Source organism: Paralichthys olivaceus, chromosome 6 (genome assembly GCF_024713975.1).
Source record: "Paralichthys olivaceus isolate ysfri-2021 chromosome 6, ASM2471397v2, whole genome shotgun sequence".
NCBI classification, from domain to species: Eukaryota; Metazoa; Chordata; class Actinopteri; order Pleuronectiformes; family Paralichthyidae; genus Paralichthys; species Paralichthys olivaceus.
In genome coordinates, this window is record NC_091098.1 from 4,055,140 (window position 1) to 4,073,934 (window position 18,795).

At 40.5% G+C, this 18,795-nt stretch overlaps 2 protein-coding genes across 5 annotated transcripts in view; both read left to right on the forward strand.

Moving 5' to 3' along the window:
- Window positions 1-9,086, forward strand: part of flna (filamin A, alpha (actin binding protein 280)) — a 46,919-nt gene extending 37,833 nt beyond the window's left edge. For all 4 annotated transcript variants that reach the window (XM_020089065.2, XM_069526864.1, XM_020089066.2 and 1 more), the window contains 15 exons: window positions 78-218; window positions 351-479; window positions 723-896; window positions 2,011-2,172; window positions 2,264-2,467; window positions 2,565-2,717; window positions 2,800-2,922; window positions 3,958-4,224; window positions 4,328-4,465; window positions 4,684-4,799; window positions 5,787-5,919; window positions 6,072-6,248; window positions 6,374-6,592; window positions 6,670-6,867; window positions 7,341-9,086. In XM_020089065.2, coding sequence (XP_019944624.1) covers window positions 78-218; window positions 351-479; window positions 723-896; window positions 2,011-2,172; window positions 2,264-2,467; window positions 2,565-2,717; window positions 2,800-2,922; window positions 3,958-4,224; window positions 4,328-4,465; window positions 4,684-4,799; window positions 5,787-5,919; window positions 6,072-6,248; window positions 6,374-6,592; window positions 6,670-6,867; window positions 7,341-7,525 — 2,519 coding nt within the window. In that variant the 3' untranslated portion in view covers window positions 7,526-9,086. The remainder of the gene's footprint in view (window positions 1-77; window positions 219-350; window positions 480-722; window positions 897-2,010; window positions 2,173-2,263; window positions 2,468-2,564; window positions 2,718-2,799; window positions 2,923-3,957; window positions 4,225-4,327; window positions 4,466-4,683; window positions 4,800-5,786; window positions 5,920-6,071; window positions 6,249-6,373; window positions 6,593-6,669; window positions 6,868-7,340) is intronic.
- A 2,385-nt stretch (window positions 9,087-11,471) lies between these two features.
- On the forward strand, window positions 11,472-18,665 carry emd (emerin). The gene is made up of 7 exons (XM_020088946.2): window positions 11,472-11,936; window positions 13,248-13,326; window positions 13,783-13,878; window positions 15,399-15,433; window positions 15,541-15,566; window positions 17,643-17,702; window positions 17,798-18,665. Exons 2-7 carry the CDS (start codon window positions 13,248-13,250, stop codon window positions 17,988-17,990), a joined length of 489 nt encoding a protein of 162 aa, XP_019944505.2. The 5' UTR covers window positions 11,472-11,936; the 3' UTR covers window positions 17,991-18,665.
- Window positions 18,666-18,795: the final 130 nt, after the last annotated feature.

Consider the following 18,795-nt stretch of genomic DNA (forward strand, 5'->3'; position numbering starts at 1 on the left):
ATACACTGGATCTCAGTCTTGCGTGAAGATTCCCATGTTGCTTGTATCTCACAGTATGTTTCTATCTTTTGCTGAAGGTGAGGTCCGAATGCCGTCGGGCAATGTGGCCAAGCCTGACATCACAGACAACAAGGACGGCACTGTTACTGTCAAGTATGCTCCCACTGAGGCTGGTCTGCACGAGATGGACATCAAATACGATGGCATCCACATCCCTGGTACAACTTACCTTTCTGCACAAATACAAGAGACATTCTTCTCTGAGGTGCTTGGAAAGTTGTGTGAGAGAAAGTAGCATCACAAACCAACTCTCTCGGTCTCGCTCTTCTTCTCCTTGTTGTACGTCACAGGAAGCCCCTTACAGTTCTACGTGGACTACATGAACAGTGGTAATGTCAGTGCCTATGGGCCTGGCCTCATCCATGGGACCGTCAACAAGCCTGCTGTCTTCACTGTTAACACAAAAGACGCTGGAGAGGGTATGTAGCTGTTGCAGACATTTGTCGAATGCATGGAGATGCATATATATATAGATATATATCTATCTATATATATATAGATATATATATACTGTACTATCTCTAACTCCTTTTTTTAATTCATTTTACACTCTATTAAATCTTGCTTAAATCTTTAAAACCACCATAGACCAAAGAGAAAGAAATACAGAGATAAACACAATGACAGTGATAAGTCGCTGCATTCATATCATGTCTTTGTAGGTGGCCTGTCTTTGGCCATCGAGGGTCCATCCAAGGCTGATATCAGCTGTGTGGACAACCAGGACGGGACATGCACCGTGTCCTATCTGCCCGTCCTGCCAGGAGACTACAGCATCCTGGTCAAATACAATGACAAGCACATCCCTGGCAGCCCCTTCTCTGCTCGAATTACTGGTAATATCTTGTATTCTCACATCATCTGTTTCTTTTGACAAACACAGACGTAACTGGAATGGCACTAAGAGTGAATGCGTCCAACAATTCACTCATGAAATTAAATTTAAATTTACTAGATTCCGATTTTTATTTGGATCTGCACCAAATTGCACACATTGAAAAATATCAATTCCGATAAATACGTCAGAATTTCTTCATCAAGATCCATGAGACCCATTGAAAAATGTCCTATCTCACAATGTTAAAGAGAGTGAAAAAAATATTCCTTGCTCTGTCCCCTGATCTGGATCCGCACCGAAATTAAATTGGTTATTTCCTGACCCATACCACATTCAACCAAGGTTCATGGAATTCCGTTGACTTGTTTTTGTGAAATCTTGCTTACAATCAAACTAAGACACAAACAATTGCTCTGGGGTGAAAACATAACCTACTTAGTAGAGGGTACCTACTGCTGGTAAACAGCCACATGAGTCTGACCAGTTCTCCTGGGCGCTTCCTGTTTTGAAACATTAAATGTCTGTTGTGAAAAAGGGGTTTTGAATTGGATGCATAAGTGAACATTGGGTGTGCCAGTTCCTCTCAAAACTTCAGAAAACAACAAACACAGAGTCAGGACAAGATTACATGTAAATTGTAAATGGTCTGTATTTCTATAGATCTTTTCTGGTCTTGGGGACCTGTCAATGTGCTTAACAGTACAGTTTGGTCCAATTTTCATAAAGTGAATCTATTCTATGTGCAGCATTTTCTCCATCACGCATCACTCACACAGTCAGATCAATGGTAATTTGGGGCTCAGTATCTTGCCACATTGGTATCCTGAAGGGGATCAAACCGCCGTCCTTCTGGTTATTGGACGACCCACTCTACTGCAGTCTTGCTTTTGACTTTACTGTCAGTGTAGCAGTGTTGTGTTTTTTGTGTATTGAGACTCTGGCCGTCATGTCAAAGTTAAACCTCTTTTGTTGATGAAAATGATAAGAACATAGTCAATAACTCATTATGGGGTCGAGACAAAAAAGAGGATAAGCCGTATTCCGACTCTCCTCTGAGTGTGTCTGCATCATCAGCGTGTTCTCTAACTGGCTGGTCACTGCTGTGTCTCCAGGCGATGACTCCTTGAGGATGTCCCATCTGAAGGTGGGCTCAACAGCAGACATCCCACTGGACATTGGAGAGCTCGACCTCAGTCAGCTGACCGCCTCCCTCACCACGCCCTCGGGCCGCGAGGAGCCCTGCCTGCTGAAGATACTGCGTAACGGACACGTTGGTGAGTGTGTGTCCGATGTAAGGAACATGTCTCCGCTGTTATCTCCCACTTCTTTGTTTGAACCCTCTCCTCTTGCACGTGTCTGCCACAGGCATCTCGTTTGTTCCGAAGGAGATCGGAGAGCACCTGGTGAACATCAAGAAGAACGGTCGCCACATTCCTAGCAGCCCCATCGCTGTAATGATCAACCAGTCAGAGATCGGTGATGCCAGCCGTGTGCGTGTGAGTGGCCAGGGCCTGAGCGAGGCCAGGACCTTTGAGCCTGCGGAGTTCATTATCGACACTCGTGATGCAGGTACGCCTTAGATAAAAAAGTATTTCTGTTTGTGACAGTTTGTTAAATCATCTAGATTTTATATTAATCACCACCGTGTCATGTTTCTCACATACAGGCTATGGTGGCTTGAGCCTGTCCATCGAGGGACCCAGCAAAGTGGACATCAACACCGAGGACCAGGAGGACGGCACCTGTAAGGTCACCTACTGCCCCACCGAGCCTGGCAATTACATCATCAACATCAAGTTCGCAGACCAACATGTTCCAGGTGCTTACCATAAAACGGCTAGAGATTACAGTGTTGTTGTTCTCGACTACCAAACTGAATCCATCATTGTGTGTGTGCACAGGGAGCGCTTTCACCGTGAAGGTGACAGGGGAGGGCAGGATGAAGGAGAGCATCACCAGGAAGAGGAGAGCAGCATCAGTCGCCAACGTAGGCAGCCAGTGCGACCTCAGCCTCAAGATCCCAGGTGACTTAAGCAGGAAATGACATCACTGTGCATCTCAAACATTATGATACAGGTGGTTTGCTTTGTTGTACAGTTTTGTGCAAGTTCACACTTAGGAAGAGATGCTCAAAGTTCAGCTCAAACAGATTAAAATGAACTAGTTCAAGCTCATATCCTGAAACCCGACAGGTTTTGGATGGACATTACAGACAAGGTAACATAGATTTACCTTGTCTGTAATGTCATTCAATATGGACATGCTATAATTCTCTATATAGAATTATGACAAAACACACAACTCCATGTCCACAAAGCCAGAGCATGATACTTAATGCTGACAACACAAGACCAGACTCCACAGATTCCAACAGTAACTTTTTACGATTAACACTCACTGAACCAGGAGTGGAACAAATTAAAAACAAAGTTCCCAACAACCATATTATTTCTTACCTCAGATTTTAGTCACGATAAGTTTTGTTCGAGTTTATAACTCTGTGGCTGTAACAGCAGCGGCCCAATGTCTCTGTGTCACTTTGAAACAACTCCAAGGTGCATACCGCCCCCTACTGTTCTTCTTGTCTCCTCGGTATACTGGTGCTAAAAACCTCGCTAACCTTGCTCTGCTTCACTTTATGAGAATAAAATGTGGCACAGATAGTCACATGTTGTGCTATGGATTACAAGAGGATTACGTTTGGAAGATTTTGTATATTTTGCGGGAATAAAATCTTTTATATTTACGTTGTAAAGGTCTTTCAGTCCTGTGAGAATGAACAATGTTCAGCTACGGCAAACTGATCTGCTAAGTTCATGACGCTCTGTTAGGGCGTTCATGCACAACACTGTTGTTACATGAGTAACTGTCACAGAAGACAGTAGACCTGGCATTACTGCATTTTATTTCATGGCCTTTTTGTGAGACAATGTGAATTTTAAAAAGATGAAATAACACATTATTTTTTACTTAGACGATGTTCCATTAGTATATAAAGGATCAAAGTGTCACTTTATGTGTCTGTGCATGTTTTCAATGATTTAAACGTGTCTCTTCAGAGATCAGCATCGCAGACATGACTGCTCAGGTGACCAGTCCATCTGGTCAGGTTCACAAAGCTGAAATCATGGAGGGAGAGAACAACACCTACTGCATTCGTTTCGTCCCCACCGAGACGGGGGTGCACACTGTGTGCGTGAAATACAATGGCATGCACGTACCCGGCAGCCCTTTCCAGTTTACCGTCGGCCCTCTCGGAGAAGGCGGGGCTCATAAGGTTCGTGCTGGAGGGCCAGGCTTGGAGAGAGCGGAGGCTGGAGTTCCAGGTTAGTGCATGGCTGGATTATTAGAATGCATGTTTGTGTTTGTCGGGTTTGTTTTTTTTAATACATTGTACCTGACTTTGTTTTGCCCCTGTGTTGTGTGTAGCTGAGTTCAGTATCTGGACGAGGGAGGCTGGAGCCGGAGGCCTCAGTATTGCTGTGGAGGGTCCAAGCAAGGCCGAAATCGCCTTTGAGGATCGCAAGGATGGTTCAAGTGGAGTGTCCTACATCGTGCAGGAGCCTGGTGAGGGAGGAGACGGGGAGAGGTTGATGGATGAAAACTAAGCATGTGCAGCAGATAGATATTTTGTGTGCTGCTTTTTGTTCCACTTAGTATTGCTATTCATTTGTCCTGTCTTGCATAAAGGTTGTATTTCTATTGATTGTGAATTTAATGTGGAGATCGGTCACTGTTGTTGGATTTGAGTATGTGTCTCTGATGTGAAATCCTTTCCCCTGCAGGAGACTACGAGGTGTCCATTCGTTTCAACGAGGAGCACATTCCCGACAGCCCTTTCATCGTCCCTGTGGCCTCACCGTCAGATGATGCCCGTCGCCTCACTGTTGCCAGTCTTCAGGTGAGGCTCTGAGACATACACACATCCGTGTGCACACACAGCAGGCCTCAGTTCACTGCCCACAATTCAGCAGCATCAGATTGAAGTGGAGTTGGGTTTGGACAGAATATCACCAACTAGTGAGCAGTACAATAAAGTACAAATTTAGGAAGTTCTACTGTTATGAAAGTTTCCAAAGTTCAGTTTTAGGGATTCTGCACAATAAACAGATCGGTTCTGCTCATGAGGAATTTTATAATGTGGAGTTGGTAACAAAGACAGATGAAGTTCAATATAATAGTTTGTTTTAAGTTAGAAATATGTTTTACCAGGCCAACACAATTAGAGTTAAGAGCTACAGGCAAAGGATCAGCAGCTGCTGCTGCATTGTTGGGCAGTGCAAGTGCTTCTGGGATACTCGAGGACTGTGTGTGTTTCTCGTGCCTCATTCTAAAGGCTCTCAACAGCCTCCCACCTCTAAAAGTGATTAGGGGCGCTAAAGGGTTAAAGAGGTCTGACATGGGCTGTTTTTCCTCTCTTGTTTCTGTCTCTTCTAATACTCATTGTAAGTCGAAAAGTGTGAGCTGCTAAGTGAAATAATCCCAAAAAAAGACTTAACATGAGCATTTTCATTTTTATCCTGCATAAGGTTTCATTTATTTTCCCAGAAATCATACATTAATATATATCTCTATCATCTGCTTGCAGACCTGCTCACACATGACAACACAAACTGTCAAACTTGTACACTGCCTCATTTGGACACAAAAAAAAATCACTTTTTCTGTCTCTGTTCTCTTCATTTTGTGTTGAACCGGCACAAAAACCTGCTCTGTCTATCTTTCCACTGCACACAGCCCTCCTCTTTAGCCTTGTTAGCGACCTCCAGGTAAGGTACCATATGTAATCTGATCACTGCAGTGATTGCTGTTACGTTGACAGTTGTTTGTCTAATGTTTAAATAATAGTGATACAGTGTTGAGCGTATTAGTATCTGTTGTCGAGCAGGAGTCGGGTTTGAAGGTGAACCAGCCAGCCTCATTCGCTGTCAGCCTGAACGGGGCGAAGGGCGTGATTGATGCAAAGGTCCACAGCCCATCTGGAGCTCTGGAGGAGTGTTGCGTCACTGAGATTGACCAAGGTAACCACGGGAGAGGCGTCGAAACTCATCTGAACATCCTCTAACTGCTCATGCTGAAGTGATGTCACTTGAAGGGGAGACTTTAGACAGTGTCGCTGGACACAACAACACACTTAAATGCCTCACCTTTTACCTTCTCTCTGCATGTCCAGATAAATACGCAGTCCGGTTCATCCCCAGAGAGAATGGTCTCTATCTAATTGATGTGAAGTTCAACGGAAGTCACATCCCTGGTAGTCCGTTTAAGATTCGAGTTGGAGAGACGGGCCAGGCTGGAGACCCTGGGATGGTGTCTGCCTATGGACCAGGACTGGAGGGAGGCACCACAGGTAACACACAACAGAACAGAAATAATGAAACAGGGGTGTAAAAGGATTTCAGCTGAACAGACTCTTCCCCTGTCCCACCAACCCTCACATTTATCTCCATCGTCTCCTCAATCCTCTGCCCCCAGGAACTGCTTGTGAATTTGTGGTGAACACGAGCAACGCAGGCCCCGGAGCTTTAGCTGTGACCATCGACGGGCCCTCCAAGGTGAAGATGGACTGTGTTGAGTGCCCCGAGGGCTACAGGGTCACATACACCCCAATGGCCCCTGGCAATTATCTCATCTCCATCAAATATGGCGGCCCATACCACATCGTCGGAAGCCCCTTCAAGGCCAAGATCACTGGTGAGGAAGATTTCAAACTGCCGCAAAAAAAAGTGGAATTACCACAAAAGATTAATACTCTCCTCTCCATCTTCCAGGATCCAAGCTCGTGTCCAGCCACAGTATGCACGAAACCTCTTCTGTTATGGTTGACCCTGTGACCCGTGCCATCAGCTGTTCTCAACAGGCTGCTCCCACCCAATCAGACGCCAGCAAGGTGGTGGCCAAGGGCACGGGCCTGACGAAGGGCTTCATTGGTCAGAAGAACAGCTTCAGTGTTGACTGCAGCAAAGCTGGTGAGTGTGATTGTGACCAAGAGATGCAAGACTTCTAACATTAGTTCAAATCTGAAGGAAATAATGACACTAAGAAAAATCAAATTTAAGCAAAACAAAATCTATACTGTGCTCAGTATGTGCTAGAACACGTGCATCTCCACAGCACGTGACGTCATTCCTTGGCCTGCTGCACCAACCCTCACCTTAAAACACCATAGATTTCTGTGTTGTGAGAACGTGTCGGAGTAGAGAATGTTGCGATGCGTTGTTAATGCGTGAGAGACAAATCTAGACCCAACTCTGCAGACATCCTCAAGAGTTCATGTCTGAAAACGTGTCACATGACTTTATAAATCTTGAGCCTTGGACAGTATAACACTAGCTCTAATTTTTGAATACCCTCAGTGCTCCCATTTCTTTGTATTTGTAGATGAAGCTGATAATAACAATATACTGTTGTAAATTCTCATCTGTTCTGTCTCCATCCACAGGTCGTAACATGCTCCTAGTTGGTGTAGACGGTCCAAAGGTTCCCTGTGAAGAGATCCTAGTGAAACATTTGGGCAACCGCCTGTACAATGTCAGCTACCAGCTCAAAGAGAAAGGAGAGTACATCCTGGTGGTCAAGTGGGGAGACGAACACATCCCCGGCAGCCCCTACCACATCACCGTCTAAAACCCTGGCCCCAGTCCCAAACCTAAACCAGTGTTTAAAACAAATGAAATTCTTTCTAGAATCTAACCAATTGATGTTTACAGCTCCAAGTCCCTCCCACATTACAAGATTTCTGGCTTCTTATTTTACAGTATAATTATTTGAAGGGGGAGTAAGGCATTCTGGAGAAATGAAAAGAGCGTATTGATCAGAATCACTGACTCCAACTTTAACCAGCTAGAAAGAAAACAATAAAAAGAGCGGTCACATCAGTGTTTACCCTCAGCCAGCAAGTGAATATTTTAAAACCAACTGCTTCACTGTAACCAGAGTCCAGAATCGCTCCCAAAGAAGAACGACAGACACTGAATATTCCTCTCTTTATGGTCATTCGCTCCATTTCCTGTTTCATTCTTCTGTTCCTCCCATCATTCAGTAAACCTAGGGAGGAGAAACGTGCACCTTTATTCATTACTGTAAACTGGCAGTCAATTGTGCCTTAGGTTATTTTACATTTTCTGTCATGGACAAGAGCAGATGTGTTTGTACTAGTTTAGGATAATAGGTTAGCTTAGCATAGTGTAGCAGCAGTAGATTTTGGCCCGACGGAGCCCAGCATTGGATGCAAGGTTACATTTTACACTGGAGGAGCTCCTCTTATATACAAAAAATGCATTCAGCTTATATGGGCTTTTATATGAACAAAGAGTGTCAGATATAATGTGCCTTCCAGAATGTGTAAAAGTTCTTTTACACGCTGTGACACACTCTGTTTGAATTGTCAGTATAAGAGTCAGATGAACAGCTCGTCTGTTGCATCTACAGGGGTGGCCTTCGTAGTGCTGGTGCCCAGCACTGGCTCGGTCCACTCCAGCATGTGGTATTCATGATGCTCTTTAACTAACCCAGTTGTTTTACCTGCTGCTAGTGTGATCCAGTTTTAGCCACTGCTGTTCTCAAAACCAAAATATAGATTAGAGTCGAAGGGGAAATAATACAAATGATGAAAGATGATGCGACAAAGTGAACAGAGACGAGACACATTTCACAGTAGTTCACTTGTGGTTTGTTTCACACATGCTCTCTCCAACACCGCTGCTGAGAAAACAACACTTTCTGTGTTCTAATACCACCATGTGCTCTTCGTGTTCATTCGGTTGTTAAGCTCTTCCAATACATAAAGCGTCTGGTTCAGAATGGTGTCAACATGACTTGTGTTGTGGTTCACTTTGACACAGTTTTTTGTTTTTTTGTCATATAAATTAAAATAGGTTTAAAAAGGGAAGTTTCTGATGTTGTGCTGGACAGATGGGCTGAAGATGATGCTGTGGTTTGTCATGTCCTGAAAACACGATGACCCAAAACAAAAGAGAACAGATGTGTCGCTTTGTTTTCTGCTCATTGTTTATCTCACCCTGTTCAGTCGCCACACACCCCCTCCCCTCATCCTTCCAGCTCGCTTTGTGCGTAATCTACATTTCAGAACAAAAAAAATGATCTTGTCCTAAATAAAAGGCTTTAAAAGTGTTTGTAAGACAGTATTTTGATACACAATAAAGTTGTCTAAGTATTTTTCTGTCAATTTAATGGCTGTGTGTTTTGTGTCTTTAGAATAATAACCACAAAGTGCTGCACAACAAGAAAACAAAGCACATAAGTAAAATGCTAATAATAATAGAGATAAGAGACTGGCACCCAAAGTAAATTAAGAAATTTTCCTACTGAAAAAAGTAGGTTTTTAACATCATCTCCAACAACTTATACGATAAAGCTTTGGGGCCCTGATGACAAATACACTGTCTCCCCTGAGTGTAGATTCAGGAAGTGACAGCAGACCCTTAATGAAAGATCAGTAGTGCAGAGGTAAACAGGGAATTAAAAGATCAGAGGTACAGCCTGGGGCCTGGTTCTTAAGAGTCTTAAACGTAATCAATACAAATCAATCACATTTTATTGTATAGCCCATATTCACAAACCACAATTTGTCTCATTGGTCTTAACCCTCAACCAGAGTGAGGAAAAAAACAGACACCTCAGAGAGTCACATTTGATGGATCACATGTCACAGACACAAACATCCTGCCAGAGTCGTCTCTATCTGCTGAGGAGACTGACGTCCTTCAGAATGTGCAAGACACCATTAAGGACTTTATACTATGGTGGCTTCTGCAGTGTTCCACTGAGGAAGTCGATGAGATGGAGGATGTTGGTCAAGTTGAACTGCATCATGAACAAACCTACTAAGTGACACAGCAGACTGCTGCACCCACAGTGCAAGAGGGAACGCTTCCACTTCACTGCATACCTTTATATTTCCATTCTATATTGTGGATTTATACCTGTATATTCATACATACTATATCGTTTTTTCTGTTTTGATCTGTCTATATACTTACAATATATACTGTCTAATCTGTGCATATATGGACATGTCAATCCCAATATATCCTTATACTTATGCACAAATACAGTTTTACATGCTTGTGCAATCATCCTGTGCCACTGCACTTTAGTAAACAACATTTCTACACAAATAATATTTCTGTAGTAAAAGGTGTATATAATGTACATATTCTGATTTTCTCTATTTGATTTTTTGTTTTACTCATTCTGACTTGTCTGCTACTGTAACAAGTACATTTCCTTGTTATGTGGATCAATTAAGTTTTATCTTATCTTATGTCTTATCCCCGGATGGACAGAAGTGCAGTAGATTTTGCGTGTACACATCAACACAAAATTACAATATTTACAACATTGATTGAAGCAGTTTTTAACATAATGGAAAAGTGTGTGAGTGTTGTCTGATAGAGCAGCAATGACAGTAATGGTTATTGCCAGTAATGGTATGTGAGTATGTGTATTGTATATCCAAGCAATCTTGTTGTAATCACTGTCCATGATCAGCTGCCACCACTCAAATTTTATATTCTGACAGTGACTGGTGCTGTATCTGTGTATCGGGGTCCTGTCATGTTCTGTCACAGTGGTGGTATCTGTGAAATGAGCGTTATCGTTGTTCTCAACACTCTGATGAAGCTCGACTGAGGCATTGCACTCCAGCGTGAATGTGCAGCCAGTTTCCAGTGAGTGGAAAATGTGTACATCAGTGGAATCTGCAGCCAACGCCCTTCCTGGAAAAATCCCAGCTTCTCATTCGCTCTGACTCGCTGTCTGCCTCCAGAGGGCGCTGCAGGAGACACAGGCTTGTGGAAACTTCATAACATTGTTTAGACAGAACTTTGAGGCCAAAATCATTTCCATGTTTCAACCATAGCATAAGTAACACTAACTTCACTTTGCCAAAAAACTAAATGCTGCTCTAACAGCCTCGGGAAGGAATCATGTTCACTCAACTGGTAACCACTTCACTCAAGGAGACAATTACACTGGTTGCTTTTTGTTTTTAAAAGCATTTATTTTAAATATCCATCTTATCTAAAACTAATTTCAGTTCCATTAAGATCATCATATTCACGAAGACACACTCAACAACCTTTCTTCCTTGTGCCTAAAAAGAAAATGGAAGACAAGCTTTCGAGTTTTAAGGACCGTCGGACTGTTTAGATTTAACAGTGAGATCATTTACATTTTTTGTGCAAGATGACAACATTCACAGATATTGCTGGTAAAAAGGTGACTTTTAACATACACACCACTTTTTAAAAAGGTTTTACAGCTAAATATGCTGCGCTTTACAATCAGCAGCCCCTATTTTTCTCAGCTTTGATTTATACACTCAACAATCATCACACAAAATCATTAGGGATCAAGAGGAGTAACGAGGGAAAAATACGAGTACAGGAACTGTGTATAAAACAAAATAAATGTAGGATTCCTGTAATAATTGTACACATTTCTATCTATTTCATTTGTATCATAGTCCCCTTTCATTGTATTTGTATTTTTTTAAACAGATTTTATCCTTCTTTCTTCTTTTAACTCTTTTAATCTCTTAACAATTGTAAAGGTGTAAGCTCTTGAATCCATGACTGTGTATGAATAAATCAATTAAATGTTATTTATATAGCCCATATTCACAAATCACAGTGTGTCTCTGAGACTTATCATGGTGGGACACTCTGTCCTTAACCCTCATCAACATTGAGAAAAACTACTAAAATGTGAAATGTGCTTTATAAATAACCCTTCCTTGCGCTGCCTGATGTCACTAACATGTCTCCTATAAGTGACTGTGTTATATTAACACTGAATGCTACGTACAGGAAACAGACATATTGATTTTTAAAGGAAGCGACCTTCTTCATGAATCTGAACTTCTCTGCTGGAATACGTAGGTGTGCCAAGTTACGTTACGTCGTCCACATTCACGACTTAAAGTTACGCCTACTTTCCTGCTCCCGCCTGCTCGGCCACCTCCTGCTTCAGCCACACTTCCAGCACTCAACTCGTTTCACTGCTTCTTATCGAGGTAAGAGAAATGAATTCATTGATCATTCAAGTAAAACGTTCCACTTCAGAAACATCTTTTTCGCGCGAAGTTTAAACAAACAGTGATGTCCGTTGGATTCCGTCAGTGAAGTGTGGCAGCGACAGTTTGGATTTGAGAGTTCTGAAGTGCTGGAGCGATTCACTGCGGGCTTTAGCGTCACATTCCCCCGCTGTGTTTACTGTCGACATGCTACTTCATGAGTCTCCCCCTTTTCTACCTGTCTGTCCGTCTGTCTGTCTCTCTCTCTATCTGTCTCTCTGTCTATCTGTCTCTCTCTCTCTATCTGTCTCTCTCTCTATCTGTCTCTCTCTCTATCTGTCTCTCTGTCTATCTGTCTGTCTGTCTATCAATCTATCTATCTATCTACCTGTCTGTCCATCTGTCTATCTACCTGTCTGTCTGTCTATCTATCTGTCTCTCTATCTGTCTGTCTATCTATCTATCTATCTACCTGTCTGTCCATCTGTCTATCTACCTGTCTGTCTATCTATCTATCTATCTATCTATCTATCTATCTATCTATCTATCTATCTATCTATCTACCTGTCTGTCTGTCCATCTCTCTATCTACCTGTCTGTCTATCTATCTATCTATCTATCTATCTATCTATCTGTCTCTCTATCTGTCTGTCTGTCTGTCTATCTATCTACCTGCCTGTCTGTCTGTCCATCTGTCTGTCTGTCTATCTATCTGCCTGTCTGTCTGTCTATCTACCTGTCGGTGTGTCTGTCTGTCCATCTATCTATCTATCTACCTGTCTGTCTGTCTGTCTGTCTGTCCATTTATCTATCTATCTACCTGTCTGTCTGTCTGTCTGTCCATCTATCTATCTATCTACCTGTTTGTGTGTCTGTCTGTCCATCTATCTATCTACCTGTCTGTCTGTCTGTCCATCTATCTATCTATCTACCTGTCTGTCTGTCTGTCCATCTATCTATCTATCTACCTGTCTGTCTCTCTCTGTCTTTAAATTCAAAAGGAGCTTTATTGGCATGGGAAACAGACGTGTACATTGCCAAAGCAAGTGTAAAAACAACAAAAATCTAATAGAAGATTTCTGACTGTGCTGTTAGAAATAAATATGTAGAAAAAAGTGGATATGCAGTTAAAAATATAAATACAAGTAAGTGAGAGCTGTATAAATAGTACCATTTATGTATTTAAAAATATTTGTTTTGTATGTATGTCCTGCGAGTGTCATCCATATATCTATCTATCTATCTATCTATCTATCTATCTATCTATCTATCTATCTATCTATCTATCTATCTATCTATATCTTTCTGCAGATGTCACTGATTGACAAAAGTGATGAGGAGATCAGCCAGTTACTTACTGAGTATAACATTAATCATGGACCCATCGTGAGTAAGGAAATCAAACACACACAGTAAAACAGTAACAGTTGCTGTAACTCTCACAGTAATCATCACATTGCGTTAGAGAGAGGAAGAAAATAAATAAACGTATTATACCTTCATGGTTATATTGTACAGTACACAGCTTTTGCTCTAGTTATTTTTACATTTGTATATACTCAGGCTTCCAATTCAATTAATCTGTTATATCCAGTATAAAAGGAGGCAATATACAGTACATTTAAGATGATAAAGTATAATAAACGATCTAAACGTAGTTAAAATTTGTACCAATTCATCTTAACATCATTCATTTTATTGTTTTACTTGATGAAACTCCATCATTTGAAATGCATAGATTTCTCCAAATGCCCTCTCACACTGAGATGATGCAGACTCTGAGATGAGGCGTTGTTTTGTACTGTGTTACTAACATTGAACTGTTGATGTGTTTGGGTGAATGTAGACTCTACTCGGAAGCTTTATGAGAAGAAGCTTGAAAAGGCCATGGAGAACACTCCAGTGAAGGCCTCCTCTGATAAGACCTACTACAGAGAGGAAGGTAGGATGCTCCTTGCCGGTGCTTTATCGTTGGAAAATATTGTCACTAGATGCAAAATGCAAAACAGCTACTCACCAGACTGTATTGACTGATGAACACATTTTTTAGGGCTGTAGCTTAATATTATTTCCTTTAACTGATTAATAGTGCGTTATTTTTTCAAAGGTGACATCTTTAAAAAAAACTTACCTTTTGCAATCCAAAATAATTTACTATCACATAGATTTTTAATGTATTTGTCAATTATAGATATTTCATGTTATCGTATAGCGTAGCTTTCATATATGGTTCTGCTCTTGTACTATTAAGAACTTGTCTTTTAACTTTTTTACTTTTACTGTCTGCCCCTCACTAATTGTATTCTTATGCACCAAAACAAAGAAGCAAATTCCTTATATCTGGAAAGCTACTAGGCATAAACATGATTCATATTCTGATAAAAGAGGAATAGGAAATCAGCACAAGCTTGGTAGGCGTTAAGGGTTTTTTCTTTATTAAAAACAAAAATCCTCCTCCTTGCATTCACCATAAACATGCTGGTGGAGTTTGATGAGGTTCAGTGCAAAAGGGCCCCCCTGTGTACACGGGCATAAGCATACCCAGTGTAAGTGAGTGGGTTGTGTGATATGTGTTTTTAGGCATGTTAATATGGATGTGGATTAAAACTGATAAAGACCTAAAATGCTTAATGCTTTTGATTTTTAAACAAAACGTAGTAATATGGATGTAGCTTGAAACAACCTGAGGTTTGATCAGCTTAGCCTGGATCACAAGGATATGAGACCTCTGAAAGACACGAGACACCTGATGATCCCAGGAAACATCACTGATGATCTATAATAGACAATAATCAAAATAGTCCTCTTCAACTTAAAATACTTAGTTTATTCCCAAAGCGGGATCAGAGGCAAGTTCATAAATACAAACACACTTCTAATTAATTTAAACACCAAAAAATACACATTATTATTTCCTATAATAAAAGATGCTCAGCAATGATTCAGTCTTATCAGGGTCTTGCTACTTAAATTTAAACAAAGCATGACATGCCCCCCCTTGTCTTTGTCTACAAGCTACCAAACAAATGGAACGGGTAAAAAAGGAAAGACAAACACACCCCTTACCCTTCTTACCCGAAACGTCTAATAAAACAAATAACTGCAGCCTGAGTGAACAAACAGTGGCTGAATATTAACTTTCTCCCGCAGCCCCCTCTCTATGACTTAAAGATATACCGCCTTTGATTTGATTTCTGAGTTTGTACTATCAGCTGAAGTAAAAGTAAAACTCTGTTCCACATATTTGTTATTGTTGAGGTTTGTCATCATGAAGAATGGAAGAGCTGACGTTGCACTGTTTTGAAATGAGAGCAATTATAATTATGGACGTGCATGTTAATGTCACTCGCAAAACTGTGATCTTTTTCTCTTATTATTTCTCTGTAAACACTTGATAATTCTTTCTTTAAAGTCAATAATGTTAATTTCAATGAGGTTTGTGTTGTTGTTTTTTTCTTATAGAGGAGGAAATCACCTATATCACCTACCACAGTGCGGTGAGTCCTAATTGTCCTCTTAGCCCTGTGTGCTTGACCCACCCCCCTTAAAACAGCTCTGGGACTGTAAATAATTTCACAATCTGTTCTGCTTTTTATTTTCACAGGTTAGACATGATGGTTATGCAGACGTGTGAGTACACTTTAATAACACATGCGTGGAAAAAGCCATACAAACTGTTAAACTAACTCAATGCCCTAGTAAAACTGTTAGGGAGGAGAATTTGATGTTGAGACTCTTGTAACCCCCCTTCACCTGTTAAGTCCCAGTTCATTGCAGTGCACATATACACCACCAGGAAACAACCAGTTCTACTGTGGTGGAGTTCTGTTTGTCATTTAGTTAACTATTGTTAAACTGTCACTTTCTATTGTTTGTGTGCAGAGCTTCTATGGTGCAGAGTGAAGTTAGAAAACTTTGTGTTCATCCTACTTGTTTATCTACAATGAAGATTTTATAGTCAATGTTTTTCATAAACTGAAACAGAATTTGCTTTAGTACTGTTCACATGTGCGTATATATAAATTATGTATAATTTTGAATGATTGACTACAGACCCAAATTCAAAATTTTCAAAATAAAAGTTCTGTAATTCAACTTGATATGAAGTGTTGGAGCAATAAAACAAATGTTTTTCCTTTACTTTGAAGACAATTTGCCAAACAGATATTGTGAGGGAAAAAATCTGTTGATCTAAATGATCTGGCAGTAATTTTCCAGGGACATAGAAGAAGACATGTTCAACTAAGTCAACATAACGCCCTGCCCCCACTGACTGCTACAGAGCACTGGTGGCCTGTTTATTCAACATTTATTAATATTGGAAGTAAATCACATAAAATACAGCACTGCTCTTTCTTGGGCAATTTACAATAGACATGCCAAGTGCGAAGCCAATAAACAGACAGGCAGAGGTTTGAGGAACTAGTAGGTAGAAATCTTGTATGTGGGAAAATACAATGTGGAGGAAACATTGTTATCTAAGATATAGTTATGTAAACATACCATAGGTATAAACACTCGGTTATAAGTAGATTCAAAATCTGAAGTAAATGTACAAAGGTGTCTTCAGCAACAAGAGATGAATATTCTAGCTTTCCTTAGTTTATATCAGTTAACTTAAAACTGTTCTCAAAATAGCTGCATCTACAAGACAGAAAAAGACTAAGTGACGTATTCACAAAGGATCTGTTGATTCTGTAACAGGTGTTAAACAGGTGATGCAATATGTATTTTAAGACTTTTTTTTTTAGAGTTTTCTGCTGCATCTGACTCATCACTGCAGACCGACTACTGCAACAAAAGAAAATGACTAAGCAGGACTTGATTCATAAAATTGAAAATATATTTTCATTTACGATTTCATTCTCATAAAAGTATGACTTTAGTATCGATTTCAACTTATGAATTCTTTCCCCAAATCTTAGAATTTGTTTTCAACATGGCCCCAATACTCCGTCCTAAAAAAGAGTCAAATTTGCATCGCTGTTCATAAGAAACACACTGAGGGAGAGAGAGGCAGAGAGTAAAAGAGACAGAAAGTTACTTTACTCTCAGTTCAGCACAACAACATCGTACATATATTGAAATATATGTGTGGACCAATGTGTTAGTTGTAGAGCCATGTGTGGATAAAAACACCTGATTTTAAGTTGGAATATTCTTAATATTCCAGAGTGCTTGAATAAATTAACCTTGCTCTACTTTCCCATATTTGGAATAAACTGCATATTGGTCTGTCTAGTTCTGCGGTAATGCTTGTGGCAGCTTTCTTTCTGAAACTGTTATAGTGACCCACTGTAATTGAGCCATGTAAAGACCTGCTGTAGGACCGCACCACCAGCACAGTACGCAGAACCAGGAACTGGAAATTCAGTTGTTGGCGTCCCTTTAGCTGCTGAGTTACAGTGCGCTGGTCACCTGTTATCCAAATTGTATTAATATTGCACATTAGGCATGTACACATTGCAACAATTTTACACTGCACTTCCTTGGGTCATTAACAATACAAATGCCAAGTATGAAGGCAATTAGATGAACCGTTCTTGAGATATGCGAGCCGAATACAGACAGACAGAGATGTCTGGAATTATATGATTATTATTATTAGATAGGTAATTACTTAACAGTAGTGTTGGTTAATTTGCCAACATTTCTTTGACTACATTGATAGATTGACATTTAAGTGCACGTTATTTCTCCACCTAGGGTGAAACGAAGAGGTAACGCTGAGACAGATGAAGATGAGGAATTGGACCAAGATGCGGAGTGAGTCTTGTCATATAAACTATTAGTAAACCATGAACTATTAATGTGTATTTGATCACCTGATCTAAATCTGCTCTTTCTTTTTTGTGCTTCAGGCCCACCATCCAGACGACTAACAGAGCTGCCAATCACACTGCAGTACAATCCAAGGGGCCGGTGAGGAAGTCCGGCGGCAGCGTGTGGAAGATGATTCGCCTGATGGTGTTGCTAGCTGTGTTAGCAGCCGTCCTCTACTACGCGTATTGCTGCATGATAAACAATGAAGAAAATCCTTCTGGGGTTCAGTGATATTTTTTGTTCAGATATCAGGGTTTGTTTTAGAAGATATTTCTTCTCCATTAATGGTCAAATGGAGATTTCTGCGGGTTTATTTTTTGTTGTTTTCTCATTCTAATACACAGATTAACCACTGTGGAACCTAGAATGCTGAAAAAAACACATTCCATGCACCTTTTAGTCATATTCTATATTTCTTAATGTCACCAAATACCATGAAATGTTAAAAAAATACCCCCTGCTGCCCCAAATACCTAATACAAATGTGGTTTAATCCACCTCATAAAATAGTGAACAACAATTGTATTGGCTAACATTTGCCGAAAATAGAGTCCATCTTAATTCACTGTCTTTTTTAGAATTAAACAGTATTTCTGAAGCATCCTGTCCATCTTCACTAGGAAACAGTGTGCTTTGGAATGAAACAGGCTCGTGGTCTGGTCATGGTTTTGGTCTTTACAGGGGATGAGCTGACAGTAAGAAAAATAGAGAATAATGCTGTTCCTCTCCAATTTCTTTGCTTGTTTGCATTAAATGTTGCACTATGTTTTGTGTATTTTCTTTCTTTTATGTAGCTTTTCTATAATATGTGTTTTTATTTGTGAGATATACATGATGATGTCATGTCGCAACAGACTTGTGGGGTTCTGTTTTTTTTTTTTTAAGCATCAATAAAAATAAATTCAATCCTGTGTCCAGCTTCTATGAAACGACAACACAGTGTGTGTACAACACGACAATGGAGAGTGAGGTGAAGGTAGGAGTCAAGTATTAACATAATCAAAGTCATGTTTGCTGGTGTTTGTAATACATTTAT